This window comes from Parasteatoda tepidariorum, chromosome 3 (assembly GCF_982258835.1).
Source record: "Parasteatoda tepidariorum strain Cologne lab strain chromosome 3, Ptep-v5.0, whole genome shotgun sequence".
Lineage (NCBI taxonomy): Eukaryota > Metazoa > Arthropoda > Arachnida > Araneae > Theridiidae > Parasteatoda > Parasteatoda tepidariorum.
This window is the reverse complement of record NC_141757.1, coordinates 13,237,715-13,256,355: the sequence shown is the minus strand read 5'-3', so window position 1 is coordinate 13,256,355 and position 18,641 is coordinate 13,237,715. Positions and strand designations below refer to the sequence as shown.

Below are 18,641 nucleotides of genomic sequence, written 5' to 3'. Positions count from 1 at the left end.
ATATAAATAGAAACCCAGACATGTTGGACAAATTAGTTACTAACCACTTCGATGAATAGTTAAAGATTCAGGTGTTTCTGGTAGTAATGAAAATGAATAAAACAGGAGAAATATTTTGCAGACGACAATAATGGATGGTGCACTCAAATAAGGGATTGGAGTTACTACACTGAAACGAAAAAAAGTTTTTATAAACCCTGTTTTTCAAAAGGAATAAAAAGAAGAATATCTAATTTTTGGAATCTTAAATGAAAAACGTGGGGCTGTTCATTTTAAACAAAGTTGGGAAATTTAAAGTTTATTGCAAAAGACCTAAGTATTTCATTATGAGTCTGACAAAGATAAAAACAATTTTATTCTGTAATTTTTTGAAATTTGGCAAATTTTTTTATTTTGGCTGCTACAGTGTTCTCCCTAAAAGTCTTTAGAACGATGGCCAGCCCTGCCTGCCTTTTGATGCGTTTTTTTTCAACTTTTTGTAAGAATTAGCCGCCATCTTATAAAAACACTGCCGTTTTATTCATATTTTATTTTTAAAAAATTAATTCACTGTGTAAGTAATAATTTCATACTGGTAAAATTATCAGTCTTCATAAGTTCAATTCTGATTATTTTTTTTAGGATTATTCTCAACTGGTTAATTTTTTATAAGTTTTTCTTTTTTTCGGGTGTATATTAAGGAATTTTTTAAGTGATTTTAAAATTATTTTTTAAAACTGCTTTTTTTAAAAAAGGCAATTTTAAATGTTTATTTTCTCGTAATTTTCAGTTTAAATTATAGAAAAAAGCTTTTAAGTTGTTTATCCATAATCATTTCTTTTTCAGTTCACTTTTTTTTAAAACAAATTGTGCATGGTGACTTTCTTATAGCATGCCTTTAATTATTTTTTTATAAACTACATGTTTATTTCTTATTTTGATAATGATCGAGAGAGTATTACTTTTTGAAATATACACATGAAACAGTATAAAGGGCCAATTTAAAGTTTGTTGAGGATAAAATGCAGTTATTACATATTATTACACATTTTGATAAATGTTTACAGTGTGAAGTGCCCTTTCAAAACTCAAAGTGCCCTTTTCTGTGTGGAAGTGCCTTGCCCTTTTTTATTTCTAGGGAGAAATCTGCTGATATATCATTTATTTGTTAGAACTTCAAAAATAAAATGTTAAACCACATCTTTCTTTTTATTATAATCTTGAACTAGAATGATGATAAACCATAAACAGTCAAAAAAAATTTTTAAACATTTCGAAGCATATTACTTTTTTTTGATGAAACATAATATCGATCAAATAAATTAATTCCAACAAATTAACACCAATATCGTTAATTAGTTGGAATTTTGAAGAAATAAAAAATTGAATCACGTCTTTCAGTTAAGTTTACCTTTTAATTAGATAAGTTAAGATAAGTTTACCGTCACACTAGAATGATCATTCACTTTAATTCGTTACTTTAAAAAAATGCTCACTTTAATTTGTTAAAACTTTTTAAAAATGATAAATAGAATTAAATCTTTCAGTTAAGTTAAGCCAGGGGTCTGTCCAGACATTTTGTGAAAGGTCCGTTTTTCGTGAAATAGTGAAATAATTACCCACATTCTTTCAACCAGGGTCCGTTTTTATGAATTTGTGCAAATAGGGTCCGTTATTCCCAAAAAAACTTTTTCAAGGAGTTTTTAAATTGTAAAGACATACAAGATTATGCTCAACACTGTAAAATTATAATTAAAAAAATTAAATTTTAAAAAATAAACAACAATTGCTGCTTCTAAATTAGAGATGCAACATACAAATATTTGGTATTTAGCCTATACTGCTGAGCGCAGAATATTCATTTCGGATGAATAATGGAAGAATCGTCTGCCGAAGACAAAACTTTATTCGTTTACATCCATCTTTTTTCTTTTCTGCCCTGGAAAGGGTTTATTCGATTAACAAAATAATAATGAAGATGAACAAATTTGTGAAGGGTCCGATTAAAAGAAAAATCATTTTGTGAAGGGTCCGTTAAGTTAAAATATTTTGTGAAGGGTCCGTTTTTATGAAAAGATATTTTGTGAAGGGTCCGTTAACGGACCCAAATTTCTTCTAAACAGACCCCTGGTTAAGCGTTACACTAGAGAATGATCATTCCCTTTAATTTATTGCATTAAAAAAATGCTGTTCACGTTACTTCATAAAAATTTTTAAAAAGTGGTAAGTTGAATTGCATTTTATAGTTTATTTTAAACTAGAATGATACTTCCCAATATAACATTCTGAATAAGACTACTACACTGGTTTAAGAGAATTTGCAGACTTGGTCGATCATCTGCAGAATTACAGGACCTATTTTAATGAAATTTGATGTGTAAATACAGTGATACAATACAAAACAAATAACCATTCAATAATTGTAACACGCATGATCATGCGTAACACTCGCTGGATTCGGAAGGTATGAAACAACGGTTGCAGAATGAAGGGGGGGGGGAAATATATGTTATTAAGGATAAAGTCCCCTCTTATAGATAGATATACAGACCAGTGGCGTAGCGAGCTTAACTCGCGCCCGGGGCACAATACCTTTTTAGCGCCCCCCCCATTCGAAAACCATATAGTATTATATATAAAATATACTCCCGAATTATTAAATAAATAATGTAAAATAAATAAAGTCATAGGCTCAAGCTAGACTTTAAATTTGAGACAAAAAATGCAGTTGAGAAAACAAGACTAGATTCTGAATTGTATATGATCATCTAGAATTAGTTCAAAAGATACATATTATTTATTTTACATATTTATAAAGAAATATTTTAAAAACACGCAGTAAAAAAACAATAAATAAGTAAATATTTATTATCTCTAAAGGGATACATATATTTGATAATAATATGATTATAATAAATTAATAAAACTAATTACTATGTATAAATTTTCCTTGCTTTTGATGTAGCAAATTTATCAATAATATCATCAAAGTTGATAATTACAAATTTGTTTCTTTCCACACTTAATGTTAGGTCACTTAAACGATCTTGTTCCTTCGTAGATCGTAGATATGTCAAAATTAATTTTAATTTGTTGAATGAACGTTCGCAGCTAGCAGTTGATACTGAGATAGTCAGAAGTACCACTCTCAGATTTGGAAAAACATCTTCTCCATACGAGATTATGAAAGTACGGAGTTTTAGGTTCAATTTATTTTCTACTGCGGAGTAACATTTTACAGTCACATATTTCGATAAAAAGTTCTATTCCATTGAAATCTGTATAATAAAATTCGCCCAAATTTTTGCAATTTTTTTTCAAGGTCGTTATCAACACTATCCTCGTTTAATAAATTTTCAATGTCTAGTAGAAATCCAAATTTGAAATTAAGGTCACTTAATCGTGTAGGTACATATTTCTTGTTGCAGGCGATCAAGAACGCTTTTCGTAAAGCGAGAAATTTCACTTTCTGTGGAAAAAACAACATCTTTAGCCAATTCTGCGAGCATTTTGCGGCGTCTTCTTACACGTATTGTTGCATCAATATCCCATTTTTCACAAAGAGACTTCGCTTTTTCTATTGCCTCTTCACAGAGCTTGTCTCGAATTTCAGGTAGTTCAGTCGCTAATGATTCAAGATCATTGAACCCTTCTCTAAAATTCATTCTAGGATCTTGTAATCTGAGCTGCACACGATCAATCCTCCTTAAGATTTCATATTAGAAATGAACTAAAGTTATGAAACTAAAAGTTAGTATATTTTGAAACAGAATTGTAGCTTCACTTCTGGTGTCACTTGTAGTGGTAGTGTCCTCTGCTAATTTTTCAAATAGTTCTACTATATTCTTTAGCCCATTGATGATAACGCTAACAGCTTGCATTTTGCAGTTTTTGTTAAAGCATATTTTAATAATTCCCATTGTAACGTTGAACGTGAGAAAAACAGATGTATGTTTTCTGTGGTCTGCAGTTTGTTAAAGAAATTTCATCGGAATTAATTATTCTATAATTGTATTTTTGATCGAGGCTGCATCTTTAACATGTATTTCAATACCCCCCCCCCCAAAAAAAAAGATTTTTTGATGGAAAGTTTTTTATTCATAAAATCAACATCTACATACCTAACGACTTGGGACATTTGTTCTCGATGAGAGATGTCAGGAGTTGAATCAAACTAAAGTCCATAATATTTATTTCTTTTGATAGTTCATAATATTTTCTTATTAGTTGATTTCGAACTGTAGATGCCAGAAGATGAATGAATTCATTTTGGATCTGTGTTGACAAATATGAGACAGTTTTTGGAGTTTCTGTGGCATGTTAAAGATGATTTGCTAATAGCGGATCAAACTGAGCTACAAGTTTAAGTAAAGATAATAGGTTTCCAACTTTTGTACCAACTTGAAGTGCTAGTTTTTTAACATGACTTCATTATTTGTTTCATTACTTACCAAGAATGCCTTGAATGCGCGAAATAACTTAAACGTTAATATTTCGAGTATTTCCCTAATTTGTTGCAGACTTCCACAACCTGTCGTAAGTATCAAAGATACGTACAGTCATGAAAAAAAGTATCCGGAAGGTAACAAATAAGGAATCATTTATTTTTTTAATATAGATATTTCTCAGGCACACAACAAATACGGTGTTTGCGTTCTTTCCTAGAAACGGCAAAACGCTGTATTTGAAGTGTGTCTCCTTACGATCCTTTAGTTGTTATTTTCCGGCTACTTTTTTCCGTGTACATATAAGTACATTAGAGTGTTATTGTTATCGTTTTAACAAGCGTAAGCTACATTGCGTTTATGGAAATAAAAATAAATATTGTTCTGAAAGAAAGAATGTTTGTACTTTGTAAACTTCAAATACATTGCGTTTATGGAAATAAAAATAAATATTGTTCTGAAAGAAAGAATGTTTGTACTTTGTGAACTTCAAATATTTTTTATAACATATTGTTTCATCAGAGAAATCAAGAAAGGAGATAATTTCTGTAACCACACAGCGTTGATGCCATAAGCAAGTGCTTGTCGGACAGTCAGCCCTGCCAGTAGACAAGACGTGCCATTTCTATTATGAATATATTATTACACTTTAAATTAGACTATTAGTGTTCCTTTTTATTTATGAATTAACATTTATTATATTACACTGGCACTAAAATTAAAATATATTTTCCAGAAACCAATTATAATAAAAATAAAAATTATCCAGCAATTTTTTGTTTTGCGGACCATTTGGCGCCCCTTTGTGAGTAGCGCCCGGGGCATGATGACCCCCCTTGCCCACCCCTCACTACGCCACTGATACAGACCTTGCAGTGTGATACTTGAAATAAGGCAGTTCATCATTTCCTGTGGCAATTGTCCTGAATTGTCCAGTGGCAATTTCATACCTTCCGACTCCAACGAGTGTTACGCTCAATCATGCGTCTGTATTACAATTGTTGAATGGTTATTTGTTTTGTATTGTAACAATGTATGAACATATCAAACTTCATTAAAATCGGACCAGTAGTTCTAGAGATGATCGACCAAGTCTGAAAATTCTCTTAATTTCCTACAACAGTGTAATTATATTGAATATTTATCATGCTAGAAAGTGTCAGTTTGGTTCTAATTGACAAATATAAACTATCTCATGGATCAATGGAGCTGTAACTTTTACATAAATATATTTTTTGTATCCTATACATATCCTAATTTTCATATATATATATATATATATATATATAATATATTGTTTCCTAAAACCATCTTCTTTGTTTAATGTAGGTATAGATTTTAAACAGAAAATAGTCAACCTTGATGGTATGCCAATTAAACTACAGATATGGTAAGATTATTTTAAAAATAACTTTTAGAAATGAAAAAAAAATTTTTTTAAATCAAAATTAGATCTTTTCGAAAGCATTTAAGACTGTAATTTTGTATTAATTTTATTTTCATTGTACATAGGGATACAGCTGGTCAAGAAAGGTTTAGAACGTTAACAACTGCCTATTACAGAGGGGCAATGGTAAGATTTATTTTTATTTTAACGTTTTATGAAATGTTCCATGGTTTAACGTTTATGAAAATTTATGAAACATTTAATATTAAAAAAAATGCACATAAGGATTGCGAAATAAAATTTTTTTTCATACGATCGAGAAAAAAAAACAACTTCGTTCTTGATTGTTGACATCCTTCTCCCAGAAATAACAAAATGGTATCGTCGGATACCACGTGATGAAAGCGGAGCCAAGTGTCAACTCCTGGTGAACAAACTTTACCTGCGAAGAACTGTTCTCGCAACTTGTGCTTGCGACGAATTGTGCCCGCGACGAACTGTCGCCTCAACGAATTAAGCGCGATGAATTGTCCCACGACGACTTGATGCGACACTTTTGATGACGTATCATATGTTTCAAACGCTGCGTATATTTTCCTTTTGAAGAGCTCTCGCCTCCTAATGATGCAACTCGGGTTCAAATCCGATCGATACGAATTTCACAACCGGCTCGCACCTATCACACAGTGCTGACGTAAAACATCCTCACTGGTTGATGGATCATGATTTTGAGTCCTCTTGCCGTCAAGCTAACCGTGGGAGGTTTTTAGTGGTTTTCCTCTCCATGCGACACAAACGCGGGCTAGTTCATTCAAAAAGTTCTCCACGAGGGCAAATTACCCCCAATTCTCACTCGAAGTGTTCCCTTGTCTTATGGATTGGGTTCAAAATTACAAGGCTACGGAGTTAAGCATCGATAGTCGTAAACTCAAAAAATCGGGTCAGCTGTTTAACGACTGTTATAAAATAAAAAATTAAAACCAGAAACAGTTTAAAACTCATGAAAGCTAATTTTTAAAGGATTTAATTTATCCATCCTCTGTTTTCTGTACTGGTAAATATTTTAATAAAATGATAACGATGGCTATTAATATAATATTTTTTGGCTGTTGGGTCTAAATTTATTTTTAATTGTTCTAAAACTGTCCTCCTTTGCTGCCTTCATTAAAAAAGATTACGTCTAAAGAAGTTTCAATTTTATATTAAAAGTACCACGCATTCCCTTTTTCATAATTTAAACAAAATTATTGCAGTAAAATAGTTAAAATGATAGTATTTTACTAAAGTCTTTTGATGTCAGTGGCGTACGCAAGGGAGGGGTTTAAACACCCCCCTTGAGCTCAGACAAAATGGCAAAAATAAAAATTTTAGTAAAAATTATGCGAGCTATTATTTTTTAAGACTATATATTTTTATGTGCCTTATGCCTACTTTTTTTTCTCATGGTATTTCTCAGATTACAGAAAAAACATTTACTATAATAGGGTTGTACTTTTGAAACCAAAATCACGTGATATATATATATATATATTTGCTGTTCTTGGATATTTTGGATGTCAAAAGGCAAGAATTTAAAAATTTTTAATTACTTTGAGAAAAAATCACGACCTGAACTTAGTGAGGTGACAGCATATAGTACCAATGTAAGTTTTTCTGTTGTACAAAAATATGATACTTCCGTTGAAGAAAACGTTTCTAGCATAACAAAATCTGATGAATGTGAAAATGGCCCTCAAAGTGTTACTTCCCACCCATATGACATTGGACTTTTTTCAGAAGATATTACATTATGTTCTTAAACATAAAAAATCATATCAAAATTCAACTAAACAATGTTGTTTAAATAAAAAGACAAAATTGTCTAGCTGTCTAAATTAAGGAAATAATAGTGCTGTATTACAGACTCGAATTTCTCTTAGTAGTTTCAGAAAATTATGAACACCCCCCTCGAAAAAATTCTGCATACGCCACTGTTTGATGTTCTATTATAACCGTCGTTGAACAGCCGACCCAATGTAGGGTTTACAGCTACTAATGATCTACTCCATAGCCTTGTATTTTGGAACCCAATCCAGAAGACAAGGGAACTCCTGGATCAAGTATGGGGAGAAATTTGCCTTCCTGGAGGACTTATTGATGGAACTAACCCGCATTTGCGTTACATGGAGAGGAAAACCACGAAAACATCCCACAGTTAGCCTGACTGCAAGGGAACTCTAACCCATGATATGTCTACCATTGAGGATATTTTACGTCAGCACTGTGGTCGGTGAGAGCCGTGTGCGGAATTCGAATCGACCAGCTATCGCTGTGATCGAACCCGGGTCAACTCATTGGAAAGCGAGCACTCTATCCCCTGATCTACCACGCCTCTAAAGTCTTTTGATAGGAGTGAGCAAATACATTCATAAACTGAGCGCACACCTTCATACAAATTCACAAGTTCATTCATGTCACAGAGCGTGCTCGAGATATTATTCTGTGAAATTTACATTTTTGCGAAAATAAATTTAATATTTTGGTACAATAATCTTAAAAGGATTAACTATCAAAAAATACATTTCAATTTTTCTTACTGTGTTGCTCTCCTTACTGCAAATATAATTCTAAGACATAATTAAATGTAATGGATGTAATTAAAATTATTTTAATATTTGTTTATTTTTGATTTTAGGGAATTCTTGTTATGTATGATGTCACAAACATGGACTCTTTCAATCATCTCTCCTATTGGTTTCGAAATGTCGAGGAGGTAAATTATGGAGTGCAAAGATATTTTATCATAAATTATAACAGAATCATCACACAAAAACCATAGTGTTGTTGATATAAATATGTACTAACTTTCATTCTGTAGTCACTACCTTTTTTATATGTATAGTTGTTCGAACTTTTGTCGGAAAAAAAAACTATTTTCATTAGCAATTAGGAGGATGAAATTAAAATCTTATTGAAATGTGTCGAATTACTAGTGAGTCTTGTGGCAAAATTGCAGCGACACGGCAACATTGCCGCAGAACGTTGCAGAGCTCTTGCAGAAAGGTTTTCATTTTGAAAAGTTAAAAATATTACTTTCTTTTTCTACAGAAATCTTAATTTTTGCTAATATATAATAATATTTTATTTATAATATTATATATAATATTATATGTAATAAATAATATTTTGATAATATATAATAATAATATTTTATATATAATAATAATAATATATTTTAACAATATTTGAATCATGCATTTAGTATCATAAATCAGTGTGATGTATCGATAGTATATTCAGCAGTGATTGATATTGATTTTATCGAACTTATTTATCTTGCTCAAACACGTTGAAATCATTATTTTTAAGACGTTGAATGCCATGGGGGTCACCGGTGACCGACAAAACCAAGATTATTCAAAACACATAATTCGAGTAAATATTTAATTTTTTTTAATATTATTATCGTTACTAAAATGGTTTGAAGAAATGAATGCAATATAGAACACACAAAAATAGTTTTGTTTATGTACACAGAGATGCCAATCTGCTCCGGACAGCGAATCAATATTTTCAAGTGGTAGTTTATTAATTGTGATTCTTGGTTTAATGAATTCAATTTCGTAGATTTTTATCCAGCACTATTTCTAAACAATTCACCACTTTTTGTCATGTTAAACCTTTTAAAAAACTATCAAAATCTGTCTAATATTTGCGAATTTAGTTGGTAGTTATTTACCGTTTGGCTAGACAGGCAAGCCAATGTAAAATTGGCGTGGCATTCAACATGTTAAATAATAAAAAAAATTTCATGGACATATTTTAATGTTTGAGTTGTTATGATGATTATCGACGTCTGAATCAGACGCGGGGGCGTAACCTTACGTCTGAAGTTCTTGCGTGTCTGTTGCATTTAACCAGACACGATTTACAGATGAATGAAACTGAAAAAGTATTTTGCGAAGATTGATTAATACTTATGAATTGAGCAGTGGTTTATGCATACTTAAGGATATCTGTAACAACTCGAATAATATAATTTTATTATGAATATTATTTCACAAATACAGAAAAATACAGAAGCAAATTTTCCTAAGATCTTCAATATCCTCAGGTATGCCAATAACTTAAACAAATTCTTCCTAATGGTAGTGGAAAATATTTTTGTGTTGCGGAAAATGAATATGGTTAAACCAAGGAATAAATAATATATTCTTATATATTAAATTATTATTAGAGTAAATAAAACACCATTTGGAAATATTTTTCAGCTAAAATGAAACGATTTTAACTCTACAATATTACAGTCTTAATGGAGTTGATGTGTTAGGTTGGCAACTAAGTTCCCTCAATTTTTTTTTAATTTTGTAAAAGCACGGTCAGAACAGTCCTTGGGGTAACAATAATTATTTTTAAATTTGGCGAGTTAATCATGAACGGTTCTTCCAGCAATAGCACTCTCTCGTTTCACAACACAAATGTGACGAGTAGCTTTTGCGCCTAGTCCTGATTAAAAGCAAAAAGTAGATGGCGAAAATGATTTTTATCCAATTTATTTTAATGCTCTGAAAATTAACGTTAATTAACTCGGAACAAAATACAAAAGAACTATTTCTACAGAACAAAACATCCTCTTTCAAACGATCGAAAACATTTAAGGCGCACGCATGGTACATAGCATTTTCAAAAAGTGCTTAAAGGTGCTTGTTTTTTATTTTAGTTTTTTAAAAACCGTTAAATGTGCTTTTTTTCATTAGATGTTTTTAAAAAGTGCTTAATTTTCCCTTTTCGAAAATGAGACCATGTCCATTTCGCCACATATTATGCAAAATCCTGCTTTTCACATTGTTCTTTTCAACCACAATCCATTTATAGCTTATGAAAGAGCCAATCATTTTACATGTTTGATGAAATACTTGCGAGTCCGAATGTGCGTGAATTGAGTTGGATATGGTGAGATTATTGCACTTTCATGTGCATCTCTGTTGCATTTTGCAAGATATTCTCAATTTCAGGTTTCATTTTACACCCTCTGATATCGAACCGAAAAATCTCTTGATCATTTTATAATGGCCAATATAATCCAGAAAAAGCGTTCTTTGTCAGAAACTAGTTATTTTATCATGAACATGTAAAGTTTTTGAAAGTTATTTTGCATTTTTTTAATGTATATAGTGCTTAGAGTACTTAAAAGGTGCTTAGCTTTGTTGAAAGACTTGGCTACGCACACTACCACGGAACGTTGAAATTTAACTAAACGGTGTTAACTTTGTTGACGACTCAGTAGAAGCTTTATTAGCGTAATTAATTTGTTCTTTAATTTTTTATAGTTGCAAATAAAACAAGAGCACACTGCCGAACAGACGCAACCTTGTTTGTGCTTTCTTGTATTAAACGATCAAAGAAAAACTATAACAACAATTATTAGAATTTCATTACATTTATCTACAATTAATGTTTTTTGCTTTTGTTGACAGAATGCCTCCCAAGACGTTGTTAAAATTCTTGTAGGCAACAAATGTGACAACTCTAACTTAAGAGTGGTTCAGCAAGAACAAGGAAGAAAGGTTTGTCACCAAATATTTTTTATCTTCAATACTCTGGATTGTACAAAATATTTCTTTAAATTAATAATTTTATTAATTTTGCACTGTCACTTATACCTAAATCATTATTTGTTCTTAAATTGGTTGAGAATTCCTCAGGTTGAGGTTGAAATTTTTAAATTTCATTTTTCCGATACTTTTTTTGTTCTTAAGGCTGTTTTTCGAAGTCCCCGTCGTCAGATGAAATGATACATTTTTATGAATAATATGCTATATTTATAACAGCTGTGAGTTTGAAATTATTGCCCATGACTGTTAAGTCGAGTTTAGCCTATCTAAAGACAGTGCTGTCTATGCTTATAATAAAAATGGCGAAAAATGTCACTATGGAGACAAGCCCCAGTTTTCTCAAAATAAAATGAGTTAGTGATCGAATTTTTTGAAATTTAAAAACTTACTCTAATGCTGCATTACCTCGAAAATGTGCGAAAACTGATAATAAGCCAGTAATTTTGATAATTTTCATCCAGGTGGAAAAATGTCGCCAAATTGGCGATATTTAAAAATGTTTGAAAAATAACTCTTAAAATATTTAAGTTATTTGTCTGTTCTAAAAACCAGATAATTCTTCACGGCAAGATTATACATATATTTAAGAATTATCGCATTGCTTCAAGTGTAAGGCACTCAAACTAAGACTTTTTTTTTATTTTCCTTGGCGACAGGGCTTCGAAAAACAGCGTTAACACTTTTTTGATGACTGCATACCATATGATAGCACTATACTGCCATGCAATTGGGAAGATAAAAAAACGTCCAAATTCTTTCTGGTAGACTTTGAGAACAGCGACTTGACAACTATTTTTTCATCCTTATTAGTGTTATCCCCAAATGGAATTTCAGAAAAATGATGCAATAATAATTATAAAATTCTTATTCAATATCTAGACATTAATTTGAAAATTTCTTTTTGAAATGTGTAGCTTATTATACAAAAATAATAAATACATAATAGACCAAAACGTCAAATTTTCTTCGTTTAGTAATATGAGGAAGCAAGGATTAGATTGTGAGATAAACAGCTCTAAAAAAAACACACACACACGCAAATAATCGAATACAGATATTTTTTTCTTTGCCGTATCGATTGTTGTTCTAAATTACAAAAAATAATCCATGATTTTCACAATTTTCTCTGCAATACATTTATCAGAAACTAGTTATTTTATCATGATTATGTAGTTTTTGAAACTTTTTCTAAGTTTTATTGATTTTATGTTTATAAATTCAGAACTTTAAAACGATGGGAGAAAAATTATTTTTATTACCTCACAGATCCTAATTATGACTTTTTTTTTTTGGAAAGTGATTAAAAACATTTTTGAGTACTTAAAAGGTGCTTATTTTTTGTTGAAAAATCTGGCTACGCACCCTGTTGAATCGACTATTAATTAAATATTGAACGCATATTTTGTGATACTTGCAAAATCTTCTAATATGCTAATCATTGTAAATTCAAAAATGACAGGGATTTAGCAATCATATACACTCATTAATAAGGCGGTTTTATTAACCAATTACTTTCAAAAGGTCAACTATTAGTAGCAGCGATAGTTATTTTCGGAAATAATTTACGTAATTATTCAATGCTATCATTAAGAACGAATCTAATGACACTAATATTGGAAATATTAATGATATTAGTCATTTCTCGTATTAATGTTAGATAATGTTTGCTTTGCGTGCATGCTAGGTTGTATTGCTTTTGAAAGCACTTATTTTTTTCACGATTTTATTTGCTTTTTTTTAACAATCGTGTATTCATATTTTAAAACACTTAATGTTTTATTTTATGCATTGTCCATACAAGTTTTAGGAAATTAAACTGCATAGTTATGAGATTTTTTTTAATTTATTTTCCCCTCTTAATGATGTGAAAAGTTCTTTTCTTCTACCAATTGTTGAAACTTGATGTATGACAATATTTTACTTTGATGCATGGAATTTTTTTCTGAATAAGATATCAATGATTGCTATTTTTAATGGCAAAAGAGAATGGAATAAGATATCTGTGATGATACTATCACAATACCCTCAGCTTTCTACCTTTTGGCATTTGCCTAAATTTATTTTATCACTTTTGCGACTGTGCCTTGCACCTAGTTTTTTTTAAAACTGTGACAGTGAGCCTTTCTATGCTAGTTGCCCAGATAACGCTCATATTTGATTTGTGTTGCTGCACAAACGAGGTGAGCTGAAATATATATATATTAATTTTTTGAGACAACGACAGAGCATGCAGAGAAGGCGAATCAAATTTTGAAGATAGAGCTGACCTCGTTCGTAGTGACAACACAAATCGAATGTGAGCGTTTATCCGGGCAACTGGGTTAGGAAAATTCACGGTCACAGTTAAAAAAAACTAAGTGCAAAGCCTCAGTCACAAAAGTAATATTAAAAATTTAGGCGAATACCAAAAGTTTGAAAACTGGGGGTATTGTGATAGCATCATCACAATATCAATTTGCTATCTTTAATGGCATTAGATCATTTATATATTATTTAAAATAATATAAAAATATATTAAAAATGAAAATTAATTATAAAAATACATAAAAAAATATATTGAAAATATATTTTTATCCAATCAGGAGTAATAATTTTTAAAAAAAATTTGATGTATTAGGTCTAACTAAATTTTTTTTTTTTTTAATAACCGTTGTTGAATAGACGACCCAATTTTTGGGTTTATGACTTCTAATGCTCAATTCAGTAGCCTTGTAATTTTGAACCCAATCCAGAAGACAAGGGAACTCCTGGATCAAGTATTGGGGAGAAATTTTGCCTTCATGGAAGCTGTTTGGTGGAACTAACCCACTTTTGCTTTACATGGCGAGGAAGACCACGAGAATTAAAGCCTGACGGCAAAGGGACTCTAACTCGTGATCCGCCTACCACTGAGGATATTTCACGTCAGCACTGTGGTCGGGGCAAGCAAGATGCGGATTCGTATCGACAAGCCATTGGTGGGATTCGAACCCGGTTCACCTCATTGAAAGGTGAACGTTCTGTCCCTTGAGCCATCACGGCTCTAACTGAAAGTTAAGTTTGTCCTTAAAAGTACGCTCCCCCTTTTACAGCAACACAAAAGATTCTTTTATAAATTGGGTTTCTTTGGACGAGCGGTATTGCCCGCCAAACGCTGTGTTTAACACGGAGGCAGCGATCTCGAATCCCGCCGTCATGCTAGATGCATCGTCTCTGTATTGTGTTATTTGTTCTTCTACTTTAAACTTAAGGCTTCTTTTTTCATCGCATTCCCAAATAGTGCTTCTCATCGGCATATTTTGGCCTAGCGGTTAGCGTGCATGACTCCTGGTTCAAATCTCGCTCAGGACATGGATGTTTCTCTCTGTGTGTTGTCCTCTGTTGCGTGTAAGTGTGACCCACCCTATAAATCTGCGATGGCTCAGGGGATAGAGCGTTTGCCTTCCAATGAGAGCGAACCGGGTTCGAATCCCAATCGATACGAATTCCGCATACGGCTTGCCAGTGCTGACATGAAATATCCTCTGTGGTAGACGGATCATGAGTTGGAATCCTCTTGCCGCCAGGCTAACCGTGGGAGGTTCTCGTGGTCTACCTCTCCATTTGACGCAAATGCAGGTTAGCTCCATCGAAAAAGTTCTCCACGAAGGCAAATTTCTCTCAATACTCGATCCAGGAGTTCCCTTGTCTTCTGGATTTTGTTCAAAATTACAAGACTAAGAAGTTGAACATTGGTAGTCGTAAACCCCAAACATTGGGTCTGCTGTTATAAAATAAAATATAAATCTGTGGCGTGGGTAATGTTGCTCGTCTTCGTGACTCTGTTCTCAAGGTGATCACCAGGCAAAACAAGATGAGCAACACTTCTGGCACCTTTCCGATAAGTTCAGTGCGTACCGTTAACAAAAATAATATATTGTTGATAAAGAATCATTATTTACTTAATCATGTGAAGTATTCTTAATAATACTGACTTAAAAATTTATTCCTACTGTTTATTACACTACTTAATTGATTCGCATTTTTGCTTAATATTGTTTATTTATCCCTAAATGATATTTATCTAGCGGGTGGACGCTTAAATAGGCCCCATCGAGCAAGGTTGCCATTTTGTAGTTTGTTTGTTTTTTAAACAAAATTGTGTGTTCAATTTAGTGTTACCATTTTTTAAAAAAACGCAACGGCTTAGTTGTAACTTGACAAACAAATAATGTTATTATTAAACAAATATTTAATTTGTAGAAATAAATTAGATATTATCATTATTATAAATCAATGCTATTACAATGTTAAGTCTGCAAAAATTTGAAGAAAAAAAAAGTTTTCCTCCTGAATTCTACTGTGTATTCGAAAAAAACAACGAAAGCGCTTCACGGTTTATTCCGAGAAAAGTTGTTTGACTACTATTTACCTTAGATTGCTAATGCTATGAAAGCTAAAATAGAATGTCAAAAACTGATAAAACAAAAATTATTTTTGAAAAAATATTAAATTCTTGCAATATGTAGCTTACCATATAAAGATGCAAAATATATTAAAATCTCAAATTTTGAATTTTATGTCACTTACAAGGGAAACTAGGGAAGTGTGACTCGCCAATTTTGAAATAAACTAGTGGGATGTATGCCTTATGAGGAATAATTTTAGGGGGCAACATTCGTTTCGGCCCATAGAAGGTCTTGTGAGAGATAAAGAATAATTCAATATATGGAAAAATCGGTATTTTATTACTTCAATGCAGACTATTAGTTATTGTAATTGTCTCATAATCCAATTAATTTGTAATTAATTGGATAATTAGTTAATTTTCTAATTAATTAATTAATCAGAAATTATTAATTAATTAATTGATTTGCAATTACATACTCCAATTAATTTGGAAAGTTTTTTGAAAAAAAAAAAAAAGAAAATTTGATGTCAATTTTTTTTTTTTTTTAAATTAACCTAACAGGTTTTTCTGAAAAACTGCAGATACATAAAATTTTCAAAATCAATTTTAACAATAAATATGCATTATATAGTACGTGAAAGTAATTAATTATCCAATTAATTACAAATTAATTAGAGTATGAGACAATTACAATAACTAATAGTCTGCATTGAAGTAATAAAATACTGATTTTTCTATATATTGAATTATTTTTTATCTCTCATAGGACCTTCTATTGGCCGAAACGAATGTTGCCCCCTAAAATTATTCCTCATAAGGCATACATCCCACTAGTTTATTTCAAAATTGGCGAGTCACACTTCCCTAGTTTCCCTTGTTAGTTAATTTTTCAATCATTTATGTTCATTTTAGATCTATTTAATATTATTTATCGTTTCAATTCATTATAATTCTCTAATCTTTTCATAAATAATTAAATTATAAAGTTTAATTATTACTTTAGACGCACGATTTTATTAATTTATACTTTTATTTTTATAAAGATTGCTGAGAGTTGTGATGTACCGTTCTTCGAGTGCAGTTGTAAGGAGGATGTGAATATTGATGAAATATTTTTAACAGTTGCTCGCATGATTAGGGAACAGAGAGAGAGACGGGTAAGAATTTTATTTTTTTAAGGTTCTCCCACTAAAATATATGGTTATTCTCTTCTTATAACGGGTATTTATCCGTAAACTCAATGGCAATGTTCTAGATTAACGTGTGGGGATAAAATTACTAATCTTGACATCGACAGGAAGACAGCCACCACTCTCGTCAGACTAAGAACAAAACATTATAAAAACATTAAAATCTCTGCAGACGGGACTAGATAATATCAAAACCGTGGCAACTGTCTTAATGTTGAACTCACGCCATATCATGTTTTTAACTGCGCTGCAGGCCTACACCTCTTATACCCTACAGAAGAAGATTTATACTCATTTAATGCCATAGAGATAGCAAAGACTATTCAAGCACACCATGAGATATGATTCAAAAGAGGATACGACGCCAACCAATTAACATGTGGGGACAGTAGATATCGACAATGTCGACCTTCATCTATGTAAAGGTACCCCCAACTTAGGAATCGAGTTAACATGCCTTATATACTAGTGAATTGGAAGGGTCATTTTGTTGTTGTAGACACACTACAGCACTCCCCCACCAGAATTATAGTTGTGATAGAATTCGATGAACTGATACCACTAGTTGTTCATTGCTGTTTTTTGAAGAACCGGGAGAGCTGTTTTAAAGTCCCCGTGCTTTTAAATGCTGATCGTGAGAGCTGTATTAAGTTCACGGTCGTGATCACTCCTGTGTTGTCGTTAGCAGTCGAGTATTTAAAGGCCGACGTTGTGTGTGATCGAGACTGAGTAGCATCAGCGCGAGGAGGTGGATAATGTCGCAGTCACAAGTCAACTGTTTAATGTGAACCATCCATAGAAGTAGGCGTGGTCAGACCGAAGTTGGCGTTTCTGTCAATATAGGCGTGTTCATATTCGAAGTGTGAATTTTCCGTCAAGATAGACGTGTTCACATCTCGTCCGGGTCACCAATGTGGGATAGTAGATATCGACAATGTAAACCTTTATCTATGAATCACAATGGAAACCTTAATCTATGACACGTTTTGCACTAATACCAACTTTAATTCTTACAAGCGATAGTGAAAGACTTACTGATAAACAATTCTAGATTAAATTAACTTCTCACAAATGAAGTGGCTTACAATAATTTTCGTTTCTGTAACTTGTTCTTATATTTATTTATATTTAGTTGTAGTCAAAATAATTTTTAAATAAAAATTACATACAGCAGAAAATTAAAATTTTTTATTTTCCTCATTTCACACGATTTTAGAAAGCGAGCAAAAAGAAGGCAGTGCAACGTCTTTTCAAGAATTGGCGATGTTGATATTCGTTCGCGCTGGGAGCTTGGCATCCATTTGGCGTGCACTTGATGCAAACAGGCTCTCTCCATAGAAATAAAGGTTTTTTCTTAATTTGCAACAGGGTATAGTTTAAAAGAAAATTTATTGCCTAATATGAGAGAATTTGGTAACATTCCATTTAGGAAGGCTGTAAATAACCCAAATACCTATATTATAGGTACTTATATTAGTACATTAAGTACTTATTACCACAATTAAGTATCGCTTGATTTATTTATGGTTCAGCGATAATTCAACCTCCCCTACCTACAGTCTTCAGAATTAATAGCTAATTCTTTAACTAATAATTGCAACTTTTTTATTTCAAGAGTTGTTCTAGAGACGCGATAGTTCACCTCTCCCAATGAGGTAACCCAAGTTCAAATTCCAG

The 18,641-nt window shown here is 31.8% G+C and overlaps 1 protein-coding gene across 2 annotated transcripts in view; it reads left to right on the top strand.

Moving 5' to 3' along the window:
* Positions 1-18,641, top strand: part of LOC107440188 (uncharacterized) — a 48,453-nt gene that overhangs the window by 23,327 nt on the left and 6,485 nt on the right. For both annotated transcript variants that reach the window (XR_015432426.1, XM_016053041.5), the window contains exons 2-6: positions 5,754-5,814; positions 5,937-5,997; positions 8,486-8,563; positions 11,268-11,357; positions 16,818-16,931. Coding sequence is in view for 1 of the 2 variants with exons in the window: in XM_016053041.5 (XP_015908527.1) it covers positions 5,754-5,814; positions 5,937-5,997; positions 8,486-8,563; positions 11,268-11,357; positions 16,818-16,931 (404 nt within the window). In the remaining variant the exon portion in view is untranslated. The remainder of the gene's footprint in view (positions 1-5,753; positions 5,815-5,936; positions 5,998-8,485; positions 8,564-11,267; positions 11,358-16,817; positions 16,932-18,641) is intronic.